Source organism: Syzygium oleosum, unplaced genomic scaffold, assembly GCF_021117445.2.
Source record: "Syzygium oleosum isolate NSW1041296 unplaced genomic scaffold, Sole_v2.1 Sole_v2.20, whole genome shotgun sequence".
Lineage (NCBI taxonomy): Eukaryota > Viridiplantae > Streptophyta > Magnoliopsida > Myrtales > Myrtaceae > Syzygium > Syzygium oleosum.
The window spans coordinates 949,574-972,465 of record NW_026607504.1 but is presented as its reverse complement, the minus strand read 5'-3'; the positions used below and the strand labels follow the sequence as shown (position 1 = coordinate 972,465).

Genomic DNA, 22,892 nt, shown 5'->3' with positions numbered 1-22,892 from the left:
CCACGTTAAAGAACTAGTGATTCCTTGTGGTAGCACAACCCGGTAAGTGTCGCTGTCAAACAAGAAGAAAGAACGAGTTTGTTGGTGAATTTCAGAGCCAGGCCCATTGGCACTGAATGCTACCTAATGGAATTGATGGGCTTATTATACCAATGGATTAGGAGAGAGGAAACATTTTCTCCAGGCCCATCAACAAGTTAACCGGAGACCGACCGGTGTTGGTTGAACTTCTTAGGGCATGTTTGGCAACTTACCAAATAGTAACTGCTTCTGTTCTTTTGTTCCCAGAATCAGTTTGGGAACAGAAATCCGTTTGTTAAATTTTTTGTGCCCAGGCACAATTTCAGAATCAGTTTTGGAACAGAATCAGGAATAAAAAAAAAGTAGCTTCTTGATTCTGGAATAATTTTTTCAGAACTGACTCTTCTTGATTTTTTTCTTTTTTTTGGTTGTTGTTGTTCTTCGGCCCCGCCACCCGCCGGCCGCCGGCGACCGGCCATAGGCCAGGGCCGACGAGGGCGTTGCGACCTCGCCCAGCTAAGGCGAGACCGACCTCGCCGTCGCCACCCAAGTCCATCGCCTGGGTGGTAACGGCGAGGGTGGCGATAAGGGTCGCGACGCCCTTGCCGGCCCTAGCCTGTGGCCGATCGCCGGCGCCGGCAGCCGGCCATGGCCAAGAAAGGAAGGAGAAAGAAAGAAAAAAAAAAAAAATAAATATTAAAAAATTAAAAATATTATTAAAATATTATTAATAAAAAGAAATTTTATGTAGTTACCAAACGCATTTCTGTTATTTTTTTATTCTAAAAACAGAAATTTTGAGCAGTTACCAAACGCCTTCAAATGCTTAGAAATTATTTCCAGACACAAAACCAAAAAAAATTATTTCTGCCCAGAATCTGATTCTAGACACATAATAGTTGTCATGCGCAGCTTTAATCTCGTTTAAGCGCATTGCATTATCTTTGGCCACTTTTTTGACAGGTGAACTGATCCAGAACATCGGTCGATATATGCACCATTCAGGCGAGATGCCACTTGCACGGCCTTCTGACGCAATTTTTACACACTGGAGTTATCATCACAGAGAGAGAGAGAGAGAGAGAGAGAGAGAGAGATGAGGATGAGTTGGTGGTGTCATGCAAGAGCAGATGGAGAAGAAGCATTCCTACCCAAAAAAGCTTCGGCCTTAGAAGTATGCCTACCATTGATCCGCAGCACATCATGAACACAAAGCCACATCTTCAGGTTAAGAGCTTCATTCGTGCTAGCTGACCTTAAAAAGGAAGGGAGTATCTACAGTATCTATTGCCAACTCTCTCTGTCTCTGTCTCTCTCTCTCTCCATCCTTCTGTTCTAGTTGTGGCTAAGCCAACTCTGTAGTATCTATTGCCCCTTGCAGGTTACAATATTGTGTCGCTGTGTGTGTTTTATTCTCCTTTTGGTACCAAAATTATGATTTCGGTTTGTGTGGAATTGTGCTTTTGTTGACGACGAACTTCTCCAGAACAAGTTGGGTAAAGCCAGCAGCACCAACCAGTACAGGAAGGTGGTTAGGCAAAACCAACCCCAGTGGAAAAGCAAGCTGATTCACAGCAATCACCCATAAATCCAGATTCTTCTTTGATGTCCCCTGCACTGTGCACGGAGAGCAAGATCATCGCCATCAAGAAAGAGAAGGACACCAGTGAGGCAGAGGCAAGTCCTCTAGGTATAACCTGCTCCATGATTTGTCTTCCTTCTTATCATACCAGCTTCAGTGCATGAAAGTTGATTACCTGATATTAATTTTGAGGGCATACCTAGAACCTTGTTGTTTTGATACGGAAGCTGTTACAAAATCAGAATTATCTTTAGCGTACTGGATAGATGGTCCCATCTGAAGTTTCTATCGAAAGAAGCCTACAGTCCCTGAAAGCGAATTTACGTTGAGGTTCCTAGCATCAGCTGCATCATATCTATAAACAGAGAGCCTTATATTGTGACCACGTTTTGAGCTTGCTTAATTGTACTTTGATGGAGTTGGATTGTGTATTTATTTGTTTCTGATAAAGGGTTGCAAAATCTTTTTGCTCTTTTGGCAATAAAAGGTCTAAATAGATGCACTTGCATATCTAAATTTTAGGTGATGCTGAGAGTGGATCGGCAAAAGCAAAGTTGTATGAGATATGTGCTCGGAACAAGTGGAAGCTCCCTTGCTTTGAGTGCTACAAAGAGGAAGGACCAAGCCACTTGAGACAGTAAGCTTGTTTTAATAGTAATGGGAGTTGCATAATAGATTTGGGACGGATTAAAGAACCATGATCTAACTTAGTTTTTAAGAAAGAGAGACTATCAAATTTGATTGGTGTCTGATCTTATTCTTGACATCATTTCTAATTGCACATGCACTATCTGCTTCCAAAGGTAATTTTCCCGTTGCGATTTGACTGCAGATTCTCATTCAAAGTAATCACAGAGGTTAAAGATGAATCCCGAGTCACAATATTAGAGTGCTTTAGTGCACCTAGGTCAAAGAAAAAAGATGCAGCAGAGCATGCAGCTGAAGGGGCACTCTGGTACCTGAAGCATCTGGGGTATTGTCCGAAGAAAAGGTGAAAAGAAAACAGAGAAATTGCGATGGTTTATTCTTTTTGGTTAGTCGTATTCTTTTTTTGCTTGCCACTGGAAATTGTAACTGTGATGGGGGATTGCTGTAATGATAGGTCTGAGCTCGTAGGATGGGAAGGTTAAACTGCTTTGTTGTGTAAATTATTAATTCACAAGACTAATGGAAGTTGTTTAGTTCCTTGGTCCTGCTGGCATTCCTTGATGTAGCTTTAGCCCTTGACGAACCCTGAGATTTGTTGCAATGGCGCTACCATTTGGTAGAGATGATCGGAGTCATCGTCCTATGACTTGATAGCACCTTCTTGAGACCAGAAGGTTCTTTCTATGGGAGCATAAAATGACAGTTACTTTGCCTCTGATTTTGCTCAGAATGGTCTCATTTAGCTAAATAACAAGTCGCATACCACGCTTGGACTTCTTGACGTTCGAAATCCCTGCAAATATCGTACTTGCTTAATTAGTAAGGTACCATGTCTGTAAGGTGGGTTTGCTTGTTGAAGGATGTTCTAGAGATGCACCGCCGCCAACTGAAGAAATGAGTCGACGTCTTCTTCTTTGTCTTCTTTTCCCTTTTGAAAGCCCAAGTTCAGTTAGATGAAAGAAAAGTCTGACTAGAGCCCAGGGTAAACGGGGAGACAGACGCTTTCTCTGAAATTGACGGGGAATTCTAAGCAACAAAAGGTTTACGAAATTAACACTGCTTTGGGGGATGCATTGTGAGCGATGTTGCTGACAGAGCTAGCCATGACTTCTCCTTGGAGGAGCAAGTGAAAGAAGCCAAAGGGTTTGTTTTCGATTTTATCACAGTACTTCTCAATGGTTGAACTTTCTCGAGACACTTCTGCACTCCACATGTAAGAAAACACCACAAAATCAGTAGCTCCTGCTAAGGAAACGCTTGGATACCCTATTGATGGATACTGTATAACTACGGAGCTAACAAGCATACATCGATTAGAGGCAAATATATTGGCACTCCATACTGACAGAACATTATAGTTCTCTCCATTGTTCTACTCATGATTGCCTGTGGCAATTTCTTGATGTATTATTCCCCAATGGCTTCTAATGAAAAAACAGAATGAAAATAGTGCCATCAATATAGTTCCTCTTTCTATCTCTATGGCCAATGCCTATAAAAAATGCAGTCATCAGCTACATCTTAGCCGGCGTCAATCAAACGGTGTAATGCTGTTGAATTGTCTCGATGTCAAGCCCCTTAAGTTTGACCACTGATTCAACATGCCCCTTGAGGGTATGAAGCTCTCTTAACCTGGGGAAGTATAGAAACAGAAAAAAAAAAATCAGGATTTCTGGCAAAAAATGTCAAGTTTTGATGTAATTTGTTCCTTCAGGTCTGTACCTTGCAACCTCAGCACGTTTTTTAGCCTGTTCAGCAATTTCGGACAGCTCTGCATAGTTGTTTTTATCCTTAAAAACTTCAGATGTTTCGGGTGGCTGGAGGCCGTGTAGCGTGCGTTGATCCCTTGCCCATTGAGCCTCTCTCTCTTCTTTTCCATAATCCTTCTTAGTTGTGAAAGCCGTCTGCAAGGGAAAAATTTATGCAGTGACAAGCAAGCTACAAATGACAGACTGCAAGAGAGGCATAATGTGTGAAGTTCACCAACTTCCTTCTCATAAGAGAAAAGCTTGATGGATAGGTACCTTATTCTGTAAAATAGTCCAAGCCCTGCCGCTCAGTGCGTAGCGGATGATGAACTTGAGAATATCTAGAGGGATATAAAAGATAATGCTGTACAGCCATATAACACCAGCCCATCCCCAGCCGATCCCGTGTACTCTTGCAAAACCCCATTTTGCATAGACGGCTAGGAGAGTTGCAATCTGATAAAGCATAAACCAGATCAAAGAGTCTGTTCAATGATAAAATATCTGTTATCAACATCAAGTTTTCATTCCTTACCAGCTGTGCAACAATGAAGGCAGACATAAGCAGGAGACCTGGGCGTTCAATGTATGACCAGCTGCGAGATCGAGTAACAAAGATGAGTGCCTGGCTCACGATACTCACTTGGAGGTAGACAGCTGCTGTAAGCTCGTGGGGATTGTCCCTAATTGACCTCACTCCAAATTTGTTCTGTGAAGTCAGGTAATGAGTTAAAACTTTATTCATAAAGGAGAAAGGCCAAGGAGGACTATTTTGATAATTATCCTTTTGATTTAAAATATAAGCTTACCGAGAAGAAGTCAGTTTTATGTGCAGCCCAGAAGAAAACAACAGTCATGACAGCTAAGTAGGTTCCAAGGACAATGCCAGTAGCAAAAATCTCCCTGAGCTTCCAGGAGTCAGGTACAGGAGATGGCTTCACCCTATCTTTAGAGATGGTCATGATAGTTCCATCATTCAATATGGCAATGATTAACACCATGAAAGGTGAAAAATCATACTTCCATATAAGAGCAAGCAACAGAAAACCCAGCACAATACGAATTGTAATCGAGACTGCATAAATGGTGTAGTTTTTCATTCTCTGGAAGATCGCTCTGCTTGTTAAGACAGCACTGACAATCACACTCAGCCCTGGCTCGGTGAGTACTATGTCAGATGCACCTCGGGCAGCATCAGTTGCATCAGCGACAGCAATTCCAATATCTGCCTTCTTTAAAGCTGGTGCATCATTCACGCCATCACCAGTCATCCCGCATATGTGCTTCCTTTCTTGTAGCCTCCTCACAATCTCGTACTTATGCTCTGTTTGTTTGGCACATGACATTTAGTATCTTTCAGCCACTTCGATAGCAAAGTTACATCAAAGGAAATAAGAACTTGCATGTAAGATCACTTGCAAGTTGGAAGACTATGGCTATGCGTGCGACATATCATATAAATCATCATATTTTCATTATAAGTCTATTAGGCCAAAGTAGGTGCTATGTGACAAGTTCATACCAGGAAAGACACCGGCGAAGCCATCAGCTTTCTCAATTAGCTCATCAACAGGGAGGGCATCAATTGATTCATCCTTGTGCTGGCCTAGGAGTGAGGAGGAGGGATACATGTTAGTCCCCATTCCTAGGCGGCGACCTGTCTCCTTGCCTATCGCTAACTGGTCTCCAGTAATCATCTTGACGTTGACTCCAAGGTTAAGTGCTCGCCTGATGGTCTCTGCACTATCATGCCTTGGGGGATCGAAAAGAGGTAACAGACCTACAAATTGCCAGGGTTCTCCAGCACTATCCTTGGTTTTCTCTTGCACAGTCTGCGGGCAAAAAACATTATCACCATGAAGTTATTCATTGATGTCCATAGTAATCAAGCCTAACTCTTTGGTAAAATTGTGGCTCACTTGTTTGGCAACTGCTAGGGAGCGAAGACCGCGGTCAGCAAACTTATCAATGATATCATGGACTTTTCTCTTCACATCTTCCCTAACCTTGCAGAGCTCAACGATCTGGTAGATATTTAAAAACTAGTTTAAACAATGAATATGCAAAGAAAGTCACCGGAAAAAACTATGTATAGTTGGAAGAACAGAGCAATAAAAAGCCTAGATACGAATTTGGTCCAGAACAAGAAAGATGCCTAACTAGCAAAAAGTTTACCTGCTCTGGTGCACCTTTGCTGACTCGATGCCAGTTACCATTGGAGTCCACGTATGTTATAGCTGTTCGCTTGTCCACAGGATTAAAAGGTAAGAAATGGACCTCGGTGATATCAGCTCTAGCCTGTGTCGAGTACGAGCATTCATGGCCAACAAGAGCAGTTATGTCATGTCAAAATTAGAAAAGATACTTGGAAGCACTTCAGTAATCTTGGAACGAGGAAAGTAATCTTCGCTACGCGTATTATTAAAACCGAGATAAAATCCTCTAAAAAATGGGGTACTTGTGTATCCGGTTGACTATTGCCCAAAATATTATGTTGGTTCAATAACTCAAAACTCAATATAGTCAGGCACGTCACTGAAACTTCTGTTTCCCTCACTATGTTCATAAAATACACTAAATCTTTGAATTTTTTTTCATTTTCTTTTTGCTCTTTTTGGGGTTTTGAAAATGCATACAATGAGAAAATCACATGATGCTCCTGGAACAGTAGATCTAGGCCATGTGACGGAAGATCATTGAAATGATGACAGAAAACCGACATTGTCCGATGAGCTTGAGCAATGCAGAGCAAAGTTTGACAAATTTATATTCATAAAGTTAAATACCTCCTTCGGATCAGCTAACATTCCAACAATACAGGCATCAATTGCATCCTGATTCTCAACCCGAGAAGCTCTAGCGCCGAGCAATATTACGCCGTCCTTGTCTACATCCTTTGCAAATACCTGACGGTTGATTTTTCATAACCATTACCAGCATGTAAAGTAACAATACTTCGGGATTATCTTAGTATCTCAAACCTATTTTCCCATTTGTTTTTGGCTTTGTCAGATGCTTAAAGACTGCTTTTGAACCGTGAGGTACTAAATATCGGATTTTTGGACACTGTTGTTCTATTATCAAAACTTCAGTGTTTCCAGTACTAACCTCAATCAGGTTCTTGTCTACCGTAAGCTTGTTGAGTGTAAGAGTCCCAGTCTTGTCACTGCAAAGGACATCCATCCCAGCCATCTCTTCGATAGCTGTCATCCTCTTGGTGATCGCACCTTGTTGAGACAGCCGGTGGGATCCAATCGCCATCGTCACTGACAAGACTGTTGGCATGGCAATAGGAATTCCTCCAATAAGGAGAACCAACAGATTGTCAATACCATCCCTGTACTTTCGGCGCTGAATTGGGTACATGACTATTATCTCTACTATCATTCCCACGGCAATTGAACATATGCAGAAGTTCCCGATGGCAGTCAGTACCTGGTTTAAATTGTCACCATTGATTACACATCAGACTTGGAAAATTTCAAAAAGAATGTCGTTCCCAATTGGTCATTCCCAAATATAATGCTGCAGTCAGTAATTTGCCCCCAGAGTGTATCATCATCATCGTCATCATCAAGATTTAGTAACACCATAAAAAAAAAAAACGATAATGTAGCAAAGAGCACATTACTTTGATAAAATTTGCAACATTTTGTGCAATCCCTTCACACTCATTTTGGCACGGTCATTCTACTTTAATATTTATCATGTTTTAATCATAGCTGCAAGCTTAATCAAGACATAAAAACAAGTACCTTTTGGAAGTGCCCCACTTGGTTGGTGCTGTCAACAAGGTGAGCAGCCTTGCCGAAGAAGGTACGAACCCCAGTAGCAATGACAACCGCCTCTATTTCCCCTTGCTTGCAGGTTGAGCCAGAGAAAACTTCATCTCCAGGATTCTTGGTTACAGGCAGGGATTCACCAGTTAGAGCAGACTGATCAATTTTAAGAGGGTCACCCTCCAAAAGGCGAGCATCTGCTGGAATAATATCTCCAAGCTTAATACTGATCACATCTCCAGGAACCAAAATTGCTGCTTCTTGCTCGCTCCATTTTCCATCTCTAAGAACCTTCAAAGTAAAGCAAACAAAAACATTCAGTTTCGGTATGCTCTCTGATACATTTGTGGTCACTGAAAAATGTCATGTGCAACTTATAAGTGAGCGACCTTTGTTTTGGGTGCTAAGCCTGCCATTAGTGCTGCTGCCGCATTTCCTGCATTATTTTCCTCAATAAAGCTGATAGTAGAATTGATGATAAGCAAGGCTAGTATGCCCGTAAAATCCTGCCAGTCTGGTGGTCGTCCCTGCATGAGATCAACTTCAGTCACAATTTGCATAGAATTTAGGACGGATAGATGACGGCACTGATAACTACCCCTCCATTAGCCAAAGCAATAGCCATGATGGCAGCCATCTCCATGACCCAAGAAAGTGGATTCCACATAAATCCCAAGAATTTCAGGACCTTACTTTCCTGTTTCAGGTGGAAAAACAATTAGTCAAGTTAGTCGTTTTCTGACAAAAGAAATAATAATATTTCAAAGGGGAGAAGATGTAAGATGCAATGCCTTCTTCTCTTCTAGCTTGTTTGGACCGAAAAGTGGGAGCCTCCTCTGCGCTTCCTCAGTGGACAGACCCTCTCTTGAGCATTTCAGTTGTTCAAAAACTTCATCGACTGGTATGCGCTCCTGGGAAGAATAATATAGACAGTATCCAGTAAAATATTCAGAAATTTACTACGGAAATTACTCTATTCAGATTCATGATCCTTTAACCAAACACTACTTTAAACGTTCACTCTTCAAGGTGTAATCCTTAGCACAGATTCATGTCCAACTCTTGCAATAAAAAAGATGCCACTAGGCATTGCATGGTAAGAAGCTAATTTCATTGGATGGTAATGAGGTGTACTTTTCTGATGTGAAAAGTAGAGATCTAAGACAATCCAATTCAAATATCTGACAGAAGGCGCACACATATAAACCAATCATGTGGGAACATAATGCTAAGCTGAATACATTGGAGGGACTGAATCAAAACAAACTGGTCAAAGATTCTCGTGAACGTATAGTTAAAATAAAGCGACTGAAACGTTGATCCCCATGCAGTTCGCACAATCAAATTTGTACGAGGCAAAGATGGTGCTTCCCACTGAACGCATTGCTCAGGAAGCGGTGGATGAAGTTTAGCGAAAAAATATATCGACATGAATTTCACTGGCTGCATTATACACCGGGACAATCTAGCAGAAGCCTAAGAGAATCGCGAAAACACACAACATAAAAAAAGCAGCCAAACGTTGATCCAAGAACGCTAAACTGAAGCCACAGAAGAGGAATGCTGAATACGTAAAGGCTGAAATTTAAATCCCAAGCGAATGCACGCGCAGATTCAGACACGGAACAATCTGTAACACCGCAAAGCAAAGAGGCGATCGCTAAAGCAGGAACCGTACAACGAAGGACCAGTGACCAATACTAAAGGAGGAGGAGGAGGAGGACAAGCGAACGTACGAGGTCGATGTTTTCGTTCCTGATCTCTTCCAGGCTGTTTCCCGCCATCGCTCCGCCAAAACGAAAGCTGATCCCGACGCTTTTCTAACACCGCGGCTCCGATCCCGCACCGGCGACGAATCCGCTTCTAAGTATCCCGAAACCGATCGATCCTAAAGCACTCTTTTACCCGAAAATCTACTCGGGAACGGAAGGAACGCGACCGTGCGATGAGCTAGGCGAAACTCGTCTGTTTGTATCCTTCTTCTTCTTCGTCTTCTGAGCAGCAGAGCACAGTGGCGAGTTGTTTCGCCTTCTCTCTCTTGAAGTGTTCTCTCTCTCTCTCTCTCTCTCTCTCTCTCTCTCATAACAAACTCTGATTCCGTCTTTTTATGGGAAAACTCCAATTGAGCGAACGAGCGGGACTTTTGTGAGCTGCTTAGCCCAGGTCGTTCGGTTTCGAAGGGCCAAAGTCCTCTTCCTCTCTCACCGGGGCGGGTTGGTATCCGCGGCTGAAGGTCCAATCGAGATGCGCCACGTATCGGGGCCGCGGGCCCCGGTGGCTTGCGTGGAGGGCGGTGAGTGGAGGGCGATCCGGCGGGGGGGGAGCCGTGAGCGGAGCGGAGAGACGAGTGCGCCGAGCGAGTTCGTGAATTGAGAGAAACCACATGCACGAGCGAGGTAGACGTGAAAGAGCAAATCAAGGAATGACCCTACCTATTGGCTGACGTGGCTTCTCGTTTAATCTCTTCTCTCTCTTCCTGCCTGCGTCACGAGAGATTATTTATTTTTTATTTTACTTTTTTTTTTGGGTCATATTTGATTTTACTGGAAAGAGAGATCTTCTCTGTTCAAATATTAATGGAGTTGCGATTACAATCGGATCCTAGATCTGATATTCAAAAGTTGGATTTGGGTAAGTAAAGGAAGTATGGATACGTTACTTAGGAAAGATAATCGGAGATTTGGTTCATCTAATTAGTGTTATTTTCGTGGATTTTCTTTACTCAAATTCTCTCGTTTGGAGTTATGTTAAAGATATTTCCTAGAGATACTCAGGATATTTACTATGATTTTTAATATCTCTTTTGACCATATATATCTGATACTATTTTCTTAATAATCATTCAATAAAACCTACCCACGTACTCTCTCTTATATAGGTATCAAAATAGTGAAGTGAATGGTCGAAATGCCATGTTGATTTTCGTGACAATTACTGTGCACACGACTGGTTCCCTTCGTGAAGCGTGTGACTAGGTCATATTTTTCCGTGTTATATCGTTTGTGGGACCAACATTACCAAGCAAAAAGGCCAATGCGACCATGCTCCTGCATGAACATTCGACTAAGCAAAACATGTTGCATCATGTCTGCCTTTCGAGTCACTTTCGAGCTTCAATGGACAGCTTTCTCGAGATTGTTCTTATGGGTAAAGTGAAGCTTTCTATTTCCCACCAAGGTCAACACGGATTACAACCCTCAAACGTCTTGGAAAGCAGCAGAGGAACAATTGCAGAAAACCAGAAGAACAACAAGGCCGTACATGAGCCGTGACTACAAGCCCAATACACGATCAGCACAGCGAGAAAACCATCGTACTGGATTAAGAACATCTGAAAGCAATATACCATCTTGAGCAATGCAAGAAAATCCACAATAATGGCCGTACCTTCGATGCTGTGTTTTACAGCAAGCATAATCACACATTAGGCAAAGCTTTGATTGTGGAGAACCTCATTCCTGGACCTCAAATGTAATAGATGCTAATATTCTAAGCCAATCTCAGTAAAATAGATTGAAAATTAGTACCCTTGGCATGCTGTTTTAACCAATTGAAACTCAAAATCCCAGTCTACAGGGACCTATCAATAGAACAGTTTCTCAAAATGGTGCGGGGAAACTACAGCCAACATAAAACAGGTGAGCTCAAGACTGACTGCATTTTTTACAGCATCTACCTTTCATGTACCTTTCAAGCTCAACCGACAATTTCTCGAGCTTGGCTACTTGATGATGATTCATGGGATATTGTACATTAGCAAATATTATTAACTATGATCACAGTAAAAGCAGTAATCAAAGGCATGTTATTATTGGCCACTAGCTGAAAAAGGAAGTTCGGGGATAAGTATTGGTACTCCGTATGTTGAGGGACAAACGCAATTCATGCAATGGTGAGCAAGTCATGCTCTAGACATCTATTATTTCTGATGATACTTGCAAACATTTTGTTTGTGTTCCTGAGAAGTACGAAATGTATTCATCCTTTAAACATCAAGGTGATAGACATGACCTGACAAAAACAATACTGAAATAAGCGCCACCCCATACAGGGAATAGAACTTAGCCTATCAGAGACAGCAGAAGTTACTAGTACATGAAAATGACAAAAAAACATATCAACAATGGATGACTATGACTGAAAAAACCACAATGAGAGGAAAGGACCATTCCTATCCTACAATTTCTGATAAATGAATAGCACCATTTTCTTCACTGCCACAATTTCCTCAAACTTCCTATTTTAAACTAATCAGCAGCTTCACTTCCGGTTAGATGTTCCAACCCGAGGCTTTGCTTTGACCTCTGCTTCCTGCAATCCAATCAAGATGCATGTAGCCACTTATAAGTAATCCACCCATTCAGGCACTTCTAAGTACAGCTAAAAGAGCAGTCAATGGAAAGGAAGATAAAAATACCTGTGGTGAGTGCAAGAAGATATAGGTCTTTGCTGTAGCAGGATTGTGATTTTCTGCCCCCTTGCTCCAGTCGTAACAGACCTAGATGCAAGTTGAACCACAAATTTCAGTGCTAGTCAGATCCCTAATTGTCCTTGATACAATCATAGTCCTCTTGCATACATAAGAAAAACCAAAAGGAGAGCACTGCCTGGCCATGCGTGCAGATCACATCATGACATATTCAAAATATGTAGTTGGGGTCACTGTACAAATTCTAAATCAAACAGTATACATTTGACTTGAGAGAGAGAGAGAGAGAGAGAAGGGGCTAGTATGAGCAGAAGGCTGAAGGAGCCACATAGGTAGATGCCATACAACTAGAGAACAAGTTTAATGTTTTCTAGCAAACTCTAACTGAACAACCTGTACAAGCACAGAAATGTCTTTATGATCAAATTATTCAATATTCCACAGACCTCTTTAGGATAAAGCAATATTATCACAAAGGCTTGCTTCCTCCATATTCGTCTCAATTTATATGAGAAGATTTGGCAATTGAGAAAGTCCAATCATAGGCAACCAAGAGAATAACCAGAAACACCATGAGCTTGAGCCCATTCTAAAAGCAAAGTGGGTATGCAATAAGAAACTGAAAGAGGGGGTGGTGGCTAAACGAGTCGAGTATGAAGTGAAGTGAAGTTAATCTACACTAAAATAGTGAAGTGAATCTACCCTAGTTTTAGTCTATATTGATATGTTGTGAGACGGAGTTGGCAAATACCAAGTATATAACAACGACATCTCTTTCAGCACAGTCAAACATTGGATGTATTTACACATGCACATAAGAACATCTCTTGATATGTTCATACGAGGAAGTGGTATGATTGCCTCCTTCACTATGCATCTCTCTTCTGAAGATAAAATTGATTACAGAAACAGGATGGACTAGGAATCTATCTACAAGGTGAAAAGAGACTCACCGAATATGCATATATTGTGCCGTCATTATTGAAGGCGCTACAAGGTATTGGTTGGCTGCATCTTGACATTGCCTGAGAATTGCACCAAAGTAGTTCTGAAATAATTACCAGTCTAATCCAAACGAGAGCGTCATCAAGTACTTTGTCTATTCTGACAAAAAAAAAAGTACTTTTTGTACGCTTTTGAAAATTACTTAATTGGATACCTTCACCCTTGAAGTGACAGCTTCAGAGGGAAATCATGAACAACAGAGGTTTGCAAAAGATAAAATGAGTATTTAGATGAATTAAGATGACTCAAATATATTTCATTTAGACTCTACAAACATGGTCATGTCTAACGTAAGCAAAGTCTCCCTAAGGCCTAAAAGGAAAGGAAATGAAGATGATCTACTCAATACATTATGGGTAACCAGAATGATAGCACGAGAGACAGGTCGAGAGCCCTAAGACCACCCAAAAAGTATTCTCGGTTTATGAAGGTGCTGAAAACCTTATACTAAGATATCCTAAACCATGTCAACCTGGGACCTTACCATCATTTAACCAGCCGATGGTCCTTATGATGTATTCAGGAAAAAAAAACGAAATACAGCAATACTCGTCAAACTCAACAACCACAGAGAGAGAGAGAGAGAGAGAGAGAGAGAGAGAGAGAGAGAGAGAGAGAGAGAGAGAGAGAGAGAGAGACCTTAAGTCTTTGTTTGCTATCCTTGTCCCAAAAGTTAAAAGCACCATCAGATCCAGCAGTGGCAAAGGTATGATACACCTGAAGTAAGAAAGTAAGACTAGATGAATAATGACTATCTGGATGAGATTGCCAATATGGATTACCGAAGATTGACTTACTGGATGGAAATTCAAGGAGTTGACTGAATAAATGTCGTTGTTATCTCTATGACACTTAAATGTGAAGTTTTTACTGATCTGGGAATCATCCAGGTGATGAACACCAACCCTCCCCTCGATGGATCCGACCTAGAGTTAACAGAATTTTACCATTACCATTAGAGCAAAAAGTTAAAGGACCGCAATAAGAATATAGTACAAGATAAAGAATATAAAAATGCCATGAGTGACAAAGACCAATATACTTAATCATCGAAAAAGGATGACAAGCAAGGTTTAAACTGAATTATATCACAATATAAGGTTTAGAAGCAATTGACCATCTTTTCGTTCTCATCATGTCAACGTATTCAACCGTGCTGTGCTTATTCTCTCTAAGTACATATTCTCATCAATATAAGTCATATTTTATTGAGAAAATGAATAGCAGAAAATGATGCACATCATATACATGATAATCTAGCTGCAACTAAATACTTACCAGGAAACCTTGCTGGTCAGGGAAAGCTGCAACACATCTTGTCTGGTACTTTAGGGGTGAAGTAATTCTCTTGAACTCAGCCTGTTATCATTTCCAACGGTAAAACTTTGATAACTTGAAACTCATTCCAGTAGTATTGGAACATTGAGGTAAAATTATTAACTGTGAGTAAATATGAAAGATGACTTCCTTTCTATCTCTTCTTGAAGGAAAAAAATTTGTTTTATAACTGCCATTAGCAAATTCAGACCATTAAAGAAAATAGAGAAAAGTTGTGTGCAACAACAGGCAAATAGGCCATTGTCATGAAAAATAATCCTGGGTAGAAAAAGCTAACTGCCATCTTATGTGCGGAGTAAAATTGCATTGTCATGTGCTAAGTGATGTATATGTACTTCAATCGAGAGCCCTATGAACAGATTAAATTAATTAGTTGCTTTAGTCTCCCTGGGAAATAGGTCTAGCTAGTGGAGGAAAACTTTGCCTAATATCCATTATCTTGAGTCTAAGATCAACGTAAGCAAGAACCATCTCCAAGACCTTTATCAGCGTACAAGTACAATGGATGTGCAAAGTATCCTATTGCTCTTCCGTTTTAGTCGACAGGTAAAGTGGCTGTCAAGGTTACATAATTTCTGGGCACACAATTAGCAGAAAATGATGCAAACAAGCATCCAATGTCTTTCTCATGCACATCAAAATCGTATCCCATAAAAAGGGGACCAATATTGTCCTGAACTGTAGCTTAAAACACATAAGCGGCCACCTATGGAGGATAACAATTGCATTTCCAAGTCAAATTCCATGGGAACAAACATGTTAAAAGAAATGAGAATATTCAATTAGATGAAGAATCAAGAAGGTTTTACCTGAGGATTCTGCAGATTAAAGACAACGAGATTCCTATCTGCAGTGCCAACAACCATCAGGGGATGTCTCACTGTAAGTGCATAGCAGCGTTCTGGGAGCTGTTGAGTGTGTACTGGATTTGACTGCCTTGTGTCCCAGTACCTTAATTATGTCATAACGATATAAAGAAATTTTTCATCAGTATTGAAACAATTTGCATCAAGAAATTTCTCCAAAAAATAACATCAGGCTGCGGACATCATGGATCAACAGGGAAGAAACATTGCCAGTCCTATCCTCATGGTACATTGTTTGAATAATTATATGCACACATCTTCATGCAAATAATGTAAGGTCATTAACAACCAGAATTGATACAACAAAGACAGAAGAGCATGACCAATGCGAGTCTCAACATAATATTCCCACTATAGCAGCAGAAAATTAAAAGATCAAAGCAACTATATAATGCAGCATCGGCTCAGTCATGAGATAGTGCTGCTCCATCCATGCGCTACAATTCTATGCTAGAATTGCAAACATAGGAATTATGAGCAAGATTTGATTGCTGCACCACCGCTGATACTTGTACCACCTAATGTACGTCAATTAAATTGACAGTTAAAGTGCAACAGATTGTGATATAATACTCCTATGCCATGCGCACAGATGAAAAGCAAAATAACTCGTACTTCAAGGTCTTGTCCCAGCTTCCCGTAACTAAGACATTCATCTCAGGGATCCAAGCAATCTCCTTAATGGGTGCATCATGCATGGCAACTGTCACTGGCTGACCTCCAGACATTAAAGACCACATTTTTGCTTGTTTATCACAGCCTCCAGAAAATACGGTCGTTCCATCATCCTTCCAAGCTGAACAAAGTACCTTTTAAACGGAACGGAGATATTTCCCAGAGAGCATATATGAATAAATATTAGCTCATGGAAAACCAAAACTCAGACAAATCCTTTTAATAGGAAACCAAAGTTAGACAATCACCGGTTGGTCATGTGACATCGACGCCTTGGGCACACTAGTTACAGAAGCCCCGTTCCTCGTAAGTTCCCAGCACCGTACCTACAAAGATTTTCGAGACATCAACAGGAAAAAAACAAATGGGCGTCAACAAAAAGCTGGAACGCGGCAATTGATTTTCGCCTGTAAGGTTTCAGCAAGTACAAACTGAGCTGTGCGAACCTGATTATCCCACGAAGTAGCAACCAAGTGGTTGGTCCTCGGGCTGAAACTGAGGCTCGAAACGGAATCACTGGGAGGTTGAATCACCTGACATTGTCACATTCGAAAGAGCTTAGCCGAAAGCATCAAACTACGTCTCCAACCAACCGTCCGATCAGAACTAATTGAAAATCCACAAAACAACAATCAAATCACCAAAACCAGGCACTCAATTACTTCCCCCACCTGATTACCCACACGTATAACGCAGAATTCACCAAACGTACACCTACGAATCGCAGCTCGCTAATAGAAATCCAAAAAACACCGCGAGCAATCCGAGCTAAACCGAACTTATTCGAGCATCCAAGGAGTCGCGGAAAAAAACACGGCAAGCACGCACGAATAACACGCTAGTTCTCCAGCTCGACACCGATCGATCATCGTCGTTCTGGTCTAACGCCCATCTCTAACTCCGGACAATGCAGCGAAAAAAACCACAGACATCGTAACGACAACGAAGGACAGATACCTCGAAAGACTTGTTAGGGTTATGGTTCCCGGCAGGAGCTGCTCCGAAACCGGCCATTGCGGCGGCGGCGGAGGGCGGGCACGGTCGCGGCTTCGCGGCGAAACTTTCTCGGAAGAGGGAAAAATATTTCAAGTTCGGGCTTGGAGGGGCGAGCTTATTTATAAGGCGCTTTTTGAGCGTAGCGTGGTTGTGACGACGCTCATCTCGCGTGAAAGTGAGGCTTTGATCGGAATTACGATGCTCTGAAAATTCAGTTTTCTATAAAGTCATCGTGGAAACTATTTATATTTTCGTAATATATAAACTGCCAATATTATTTCTTGACCGACAAAAAAATAAATGATTCAATTCTATTCTTACTGGTTGCTTAATTTTTATTTTACATTTGGAAATTCTTGTTAGACGCACTTAATGATTTTTCAAGACGTTAAATATAGGGTTCGCCTCAACTTTTTCACTCGCCCTTTTTTAAAATGCATCGATCGATATGGTAGTCGATCGATTAATGTGTAATGATCCAATGTGTTATCTTGATTATACTTGTGCGATTGATTTTGACGATTGATCTAACCTAGAGATGTACGAGTGGAAATAGATCCTGAATCAATATATAGTGTGCCCCACCGAAATCTCGACGATGCTAATTAGTATCCATAATTTTTAAAATAAAGTCCATCCATATGGTTAAATGGGTGGAATAACTGAAAATAGGATGTCTAAATGGTTCCGAAAGTATGAAGGGGCGTACATTTTTAGAAATTAGAAGTACGTTTAAATATCATGTGCAACAATTAAATAATTAAATAATCTCTTCATTGAAAATCTTAATAAAATTCTAGACATGTTGAAATTAATAATTAGACTTCCAAAGTTCCAAAAAATTATCCGGTTTTGTGGGTAAAATACTAGGAAAAATGAGTTCAAACATGACATGCTATGGATATTGAGATCCAAAGTGACCTCATTCGGTTCAAAGTTTTCATCTCTTTAATGCAATAACTTATTATGTAATTTTAAATTAATCGTTTGAAAATTGCGTGTTTGAGTCTTGAAATTCGTAATCATTAAATAGTATTTTCGAAAAAATTATTCTAAGAAAAGTCGGGCTTGAGCATGAACACTAAGGCTGCGAATGGTAACCATTCTGTTTCTCTATTTCTGTTCCAGAAATAGGTTTGCAACAGAAATCTGTTTGGTAACGAAATTCCAATTTCTATTTCTGGAACAAATTTTTGTTCCAGAAATAGGTTTTGAACAAAAATCAGAAGTTAAAATTTTTAACTTCTCTATTTCTGGAACAGAAATGAGAAACAAAATTTTTTTGTTCTTCTCATCACTTTCCCTCACTACTAGCCGGTCGCTCACCCACTGCCTATCGCCGGCCGCCGCCACCCGCCGATCGCCGCTACCCGTTGTTGGCCGCTGCCGCCGGCCACCGTCTCCTGCCGCCGCCTACCCTCCTCCCCCTACCGGCGGCCGTACCACCAACCAGCATCTCCGGCCGCCACCCGCCTCCCACCCCCGGCCTCTCTCCTCTCGCCATCGCCGCCCACCTCCCACCGCCAGCCGCCTTCCACCGGCCACCATCTCCTACCACCGGTTGCCCTCCTTCCACCGCCGTCCACCGGCCACCGTCTCCCGCCGCCGGTCGCCCTCTTTTGGCTGCCACCCACCTCCCATCGCCGGCCACCGTTGGCCGCCGCCCGCCATCCATCGGCCACCATCTCCCACCGTCGGCCACCGTCCTCCCGCCGCCGCCCGCCTCCCACCACCGGCCACCGTCTCCCGCCGCCACCCGCCCTCCTCCCGCCACCATCCACCGCTCGTCGACCACCCGAGAAGAAGAAATTTTGTGCCGTTATCAAACAAATTTCTGTTTCTGGAACAGAAATTTTGTGTCGTTATCAAACGCGTTTTTTTATTAAAAAACTCCTCCAGGAACAGAAATTAAAAAATCAATTTCTGGCAAGAAATTGATTTCTGAAATAGAATGGTTACCATTCGCAATTGATTTTTTAATTTCTGTTCCTGGAGGAGTTTCTTAATAAAAAAACACGTTTGATAACGACACAAAATTTCTGTTCCAGAAACAGAAATTTGTTTGATAACGACACAAAATTTCTTCTTCTTGGGTGGTCGACGAGCGGTGGATGGTGGCGGGAGGAGGGCGGGTGGCGGCGAGAGACGGTGGCCGGTGGTGGGAGGCGGGCGACGGCAGGAGGACGTTGGCCGACGGTGGGAGATGGTGGCCGATGGATGGCGGGCGGCGGCCAACGGTGGCCGGCGATGGGAGGTGGGTGGCAGCCAAAAGAGGGCGACCGGCGGCGGGAGACGGTGGCCGGTGGACGGCGGTGGGAGTAGAGGTGGCCACGGTTCGGAACCGACCGGTTCCGGTTCGTGGCCAAGTGTGAACCGGAACCGGAACCGCCTCTGGCGGTTCCGGTTCCTATTTTTTTCTGTTTTTTTTCTTTTCCTTTTTCTTTTCTTTTTTTTTTCTTCCTCCGCGGCCGGCCATAGCCGGGGCCGGCGCGGAGGTCGCCGGCCTCGCCCGACGCCGGCGACATCGAGCTTCGCCACTCGCCAGAGGGCCGGCGTCGCCCGATGCCGGCGAGGTCGAGCCTCGCCCGGTTGCGAGCGGGCCGAGCCTTGCCGGCATCGGGCGAGGCCGGCCTCGCCCGGCCCGGCGAGGCCGGCCTCGCCGGCGCCGGCGAGGTCGAGCCTCGCCGGTTGCGGCGAGGCCGAGCCTCGCCTCGTCGGCGTCCGGGCGGCCGGCCTCGCCCGGCCCGGCGAGGGCCGCCCTCGCCCGACGCCGGCGACCTCTGCGCCGGCCCCAGCCATGGCCGGCCGGCGGCCGCAGAGGAAGAAAAAAAATTAAAATATAAATTATAATTTTAAAAAACAGAAACAAGGAAAAAAGACAAAAGAGAAAAAGGAAAAACAGAAAAGGAAAAGGAAAAGAAAAAGAAGAAAAACAGAAAAGGAAAAACAGAAATGAAAATAAAAAAAATACTATTCTTGTGATAGAACATTATTTAATATAAATTGTGATTAAAATGTAAATTGTACTCAAATTTGGGGACAAAAAGACAAGAGAGAAAGAGAGGGCTTCAACTTAATAAATTATCATTAAGCACATTACAATTCGTTACAACGATCTTAAAAAAAGGAGTACAATATATATACCCTAAAATTATCCCAAAACCTAAGCATTCCGTGCGCGAGGGACCGGAGGTCACATATCGTCGGATTATATTTCGGTTTCCCTAAGCTCATGTGGGCGTACCCGGTATGAGAAACAAGAGTTTCCGAAATATTTGCCAACTCCAATAGTTCTTTTACCCTCAATCGTCACTACCCGTTCCAGTACCGATAGTGGTAGCGGTAGTATCTCCGTCGTTAAAGAATTCGGATTCATTATTCCGATCTATCTCTTGTTGCCGGTATTGAGCCTTCGTCCAATCAGCAACACAAGCTTGCATCTCCACTGATTCTGGATATAATCTTGAACGATGTTCGTTCAAAATATTACCTCCGGCACTGAATGCTTGTTCGACCGCAACTATGGAACAAGGGGTTGAAAAAATCTGTTTTGCAATAAGATAAAGGATTGGGTATTGGCTTGCGTGCCTCTTCCACCAATCCAAAATAAAAAAAATCTGTACCACCTTCGGCTCAGTAAACTCAAATAAAATGGTTAGATAACTCTCTAATTCAGAAATATTTCCTATTACTCCCTTTTGTTTTTTTTGTCTATGTAATAAAAGTTGGTACCCTCTACTAATTTTACCTGTACTGTCATTTTGTATCTCCGTAGATTGAGAAGATCTAATATCACCTAAATTATATTTAGTATAAAATTCATTATATAATTCTATTACTACGTTTTTAACCTCACGTACTATGGTTGTAACATTTGTCACATCATAATGTAAACATTGATAATACGCACGCAAAAAATCATTTAAGCCATCCAATTTGCAACGCGGATAAAAAACACAAGCAACTAAATAAATCATGGGAATTTCACTATAATAATGAAGCCATTTCATTTTCATTGCAACTATAGTATGTTGTAATTCAACATCATTTTCATATTCATCAAAAGTTCCGACAATATTAGTACACTCTACTAAAAATAAATGTGTAGTAGGATAATAAACACCAGACAAAGTATAAGTTGCATCATTAAAAACCTTTAAAAGATCTAAAATTTTTTGGCAAATATGCCACTCCTGTGGGTATAAATTAATCTCAGGTATATTATTAGAAATGAATGCACATAATAAATCTTTATATGCTAAAGATTCACTAAGCAAGTGGAAAGTAGAATTCCAACGAGTTGGAACATCTCTTGGAAATCTTTTTGGCTTTTTGCCATTATCTCTACAAAATCTACCCCATTCTTTCATTTTTTTGGGATGTTTCCATAAAAGTTGAATCGCCGTTTTTATTGGTTGAAGAAAAATATCAAGAGTTTTCAAACCATCTTGTACACATAAATTTAAAACATGACAAGCACATCTAATGTGAAAAAAATTTCCGCCAAAAGCGGGTTTACAAATATTTTCTAACTCGGCAATTGAAGCGGTATTTGCTGCGGTATTATCAAAACCAATTGAAAAATTTTTGTTAAGCAAATAATATTCTTCTAAAACTTGCCTAATTAGTCTATAAATATTATTTGCCGTATGATGATCATCGAAAACTCTAAATGCAATAACTCTTTTTTGAATAGTCCACTCGTCATCTATCCAATGACATGCTATGCCCATGTAAGAATGATTTTGCCAATGATCACTCCAAATATCACTACCTATATGCACGCATCCATTAAATTGCATAAAAAAATTTTGTAAATCATTTTTTCCATTTTTGTAAAGATCTTTAATTACTCGTTTAGTTGTATTTCTAGAAACACGTTTTGCTTGTGGAGCACATGCTTTTTGTACAAATTCATTAAAACCAAATCTTTCTCCAAAATTAAATGCTAAATGCTCAATGGAAATAAATTTGCCTAATTCTTCCTTATAAGTTTTTTCATTAAAACGAAATAAAGGGGAAGTGTTAGGATTGACGTACCCGGAAATTTGTTGTTGCCCGATATCGATTCCCGTTTCGGTTGGATGTTTGCTCATAAGATGTCGTTTAAATGTTCCATATCCTTGTCCACCTGTATATTTATATATTTTTCCACAATATTTACAAATTATATCATACCTTTTTTGACTGATATCAAACCTTTCCATTTTCGTGAAGTGATTCCAAATGTCGGATGTAAATTCCCGTTCCGCTTCCTTTGTTGTAGATATTTCAGCAGGAGGATGAAAACTTTCTTGCGTCGGGACGCGCTCCACATCGTGAAAAATGTTGATTTCATCATCTTGAAAATCTGCATATTCACGAGGATCAAAAGAATGATGGGATTCCGTCGCGATATTCTTACCTTTGCCAGTTGGCACTCGACTTCCACTTGCCATTTTTCGAATGGATTGAGAGAATTGAGCGGATTAATTGGGAGAATTAAGAAAGAATTGCGTGGATTGAGAAAATTGAGAGAATTTCAGAGAATTTGAGAGAATTTCGAGTATTGAGAAAATTTGAGACTTGAGAGAAGAGAATTGGAGAGAATTTGAGAGAATTGTGTGTGTATTGTGAGAATTTGAGAGAATTTATAGAAAAAAAATAAAAGAAAATTTAGAATTAAAAAAAAGAAAATTGCAACGGTTATGTGTTTTTTATTTTATTTTATTATAAAAACGCCCGTTGGGGCGTAGCCGTTGCCCCAACGGGCCGCAGCAGGGCCTGCACGTCTGCAGGCCCTGCTGCGGATAAATAAAATTTTTT

The 22,892-nt window shown here is 41.5% G+C and overlaps 3 protein-coding genes across 3 annotated transcripts; 1 reads left to right on the top strand and 2 right to left on the bottom strand.

Moving 5' to 3' along the window:
• The first annotated feature begins 1,136 nt into the window (after positions 1 to 1,136).
• Positions 1,137 to 2,802, top strand: LOC115689106 (ribonuclease 3-like protein 1). Its single transcript, XM_030615075.2, is given in 6 exon segments — positions 1,137 to 1,169; positions 1,171 to 1,248; positions 1,508 to 1,553; positions 1,556 to 1,711; positions 2,126 to 2,240; positions 2,436 to 2,802. Coding segments are annotated over 6 exon segments (588 nt in total). The 5' UTR covers positions 1,137 to 1,139; the 3' UTR covers positions 2,599 to 2,802.
• A 692-nt stretch (positions 2,803 to 3,494) lies between these two features.
• On the bottom strand, positions 3,495 to 9,891 carry LOC115689107 (ATPase 9, plasma membrane-type). The gene is made up of 15 exons (XM_030615076.2): positions 9,515 to 9,891; positions 8,570 to 8,689; positions 8,377 to 8,475; positions 8,168 to 8,305; positions 7,755 to 8,069; positions 7,108 to 7,434; positions 6,786 to 6,905; positions 6,175 to 6,297; positions 5,919 to 6,023; positions 5,522 to 5,831; positions 4,809 to 5,323; positions 4,535 to 4,708; positions 4,276 to 4,455; positions 3,974 to 4,155; positions 3,495 to 3,883 (listed from the first exon to the last, which is right to left on the bottom strand). The coding sequence occupies exons 1-15, from the start codon at positions 9,560 to 9,562 to the stop codon at positions 3,787 to 3,789; spliced, it is 2,853 nt and encodes a 950-aa protein (XP_030470936.1). The 5' UTR covers positions 9,563 to 9,891; the 3' UTR covers positions 3,495 to 3,786.
• Positions 9,892 to 11,744: 1,853 nt separating this feature from the next.
• On the bottom strand, positions 11,745 to 17,245 carry LOC115689120 (protein RAE1). Its single transcript, XM_030615097.2, has 11 exons — positions 17,049 to 17,245; positions 16,538 to 16,624; positions 16,340 to 16,417; positions 16,032 to 16,225; positions 15,360 to 15,501; positions 14,491 to 14,571; positions 14,010 to 14,138; positions 13,852 to 13,929; positions 13,161 to 13,232; positions 12,196 to 12,276; positions 11,745 to 12,089 (listed from the first exon to the last, which is right to left on the bottom strand). Exons 1-11 carry the CDS (start codon positions 17,103 to 17,105, stop codon positions 12,039 to 12,041), a joined length of 1,050 nt encoding a protein of 349 aa, XP_030470957.1. The 5' UTR covers positions 17,106 to 17,245; the 3' UTR covers positions 11,745 to 12,038.
• Between the last annotated feature and the right edge of the window lie 5,647 nt (positions 17,246 to 22,892).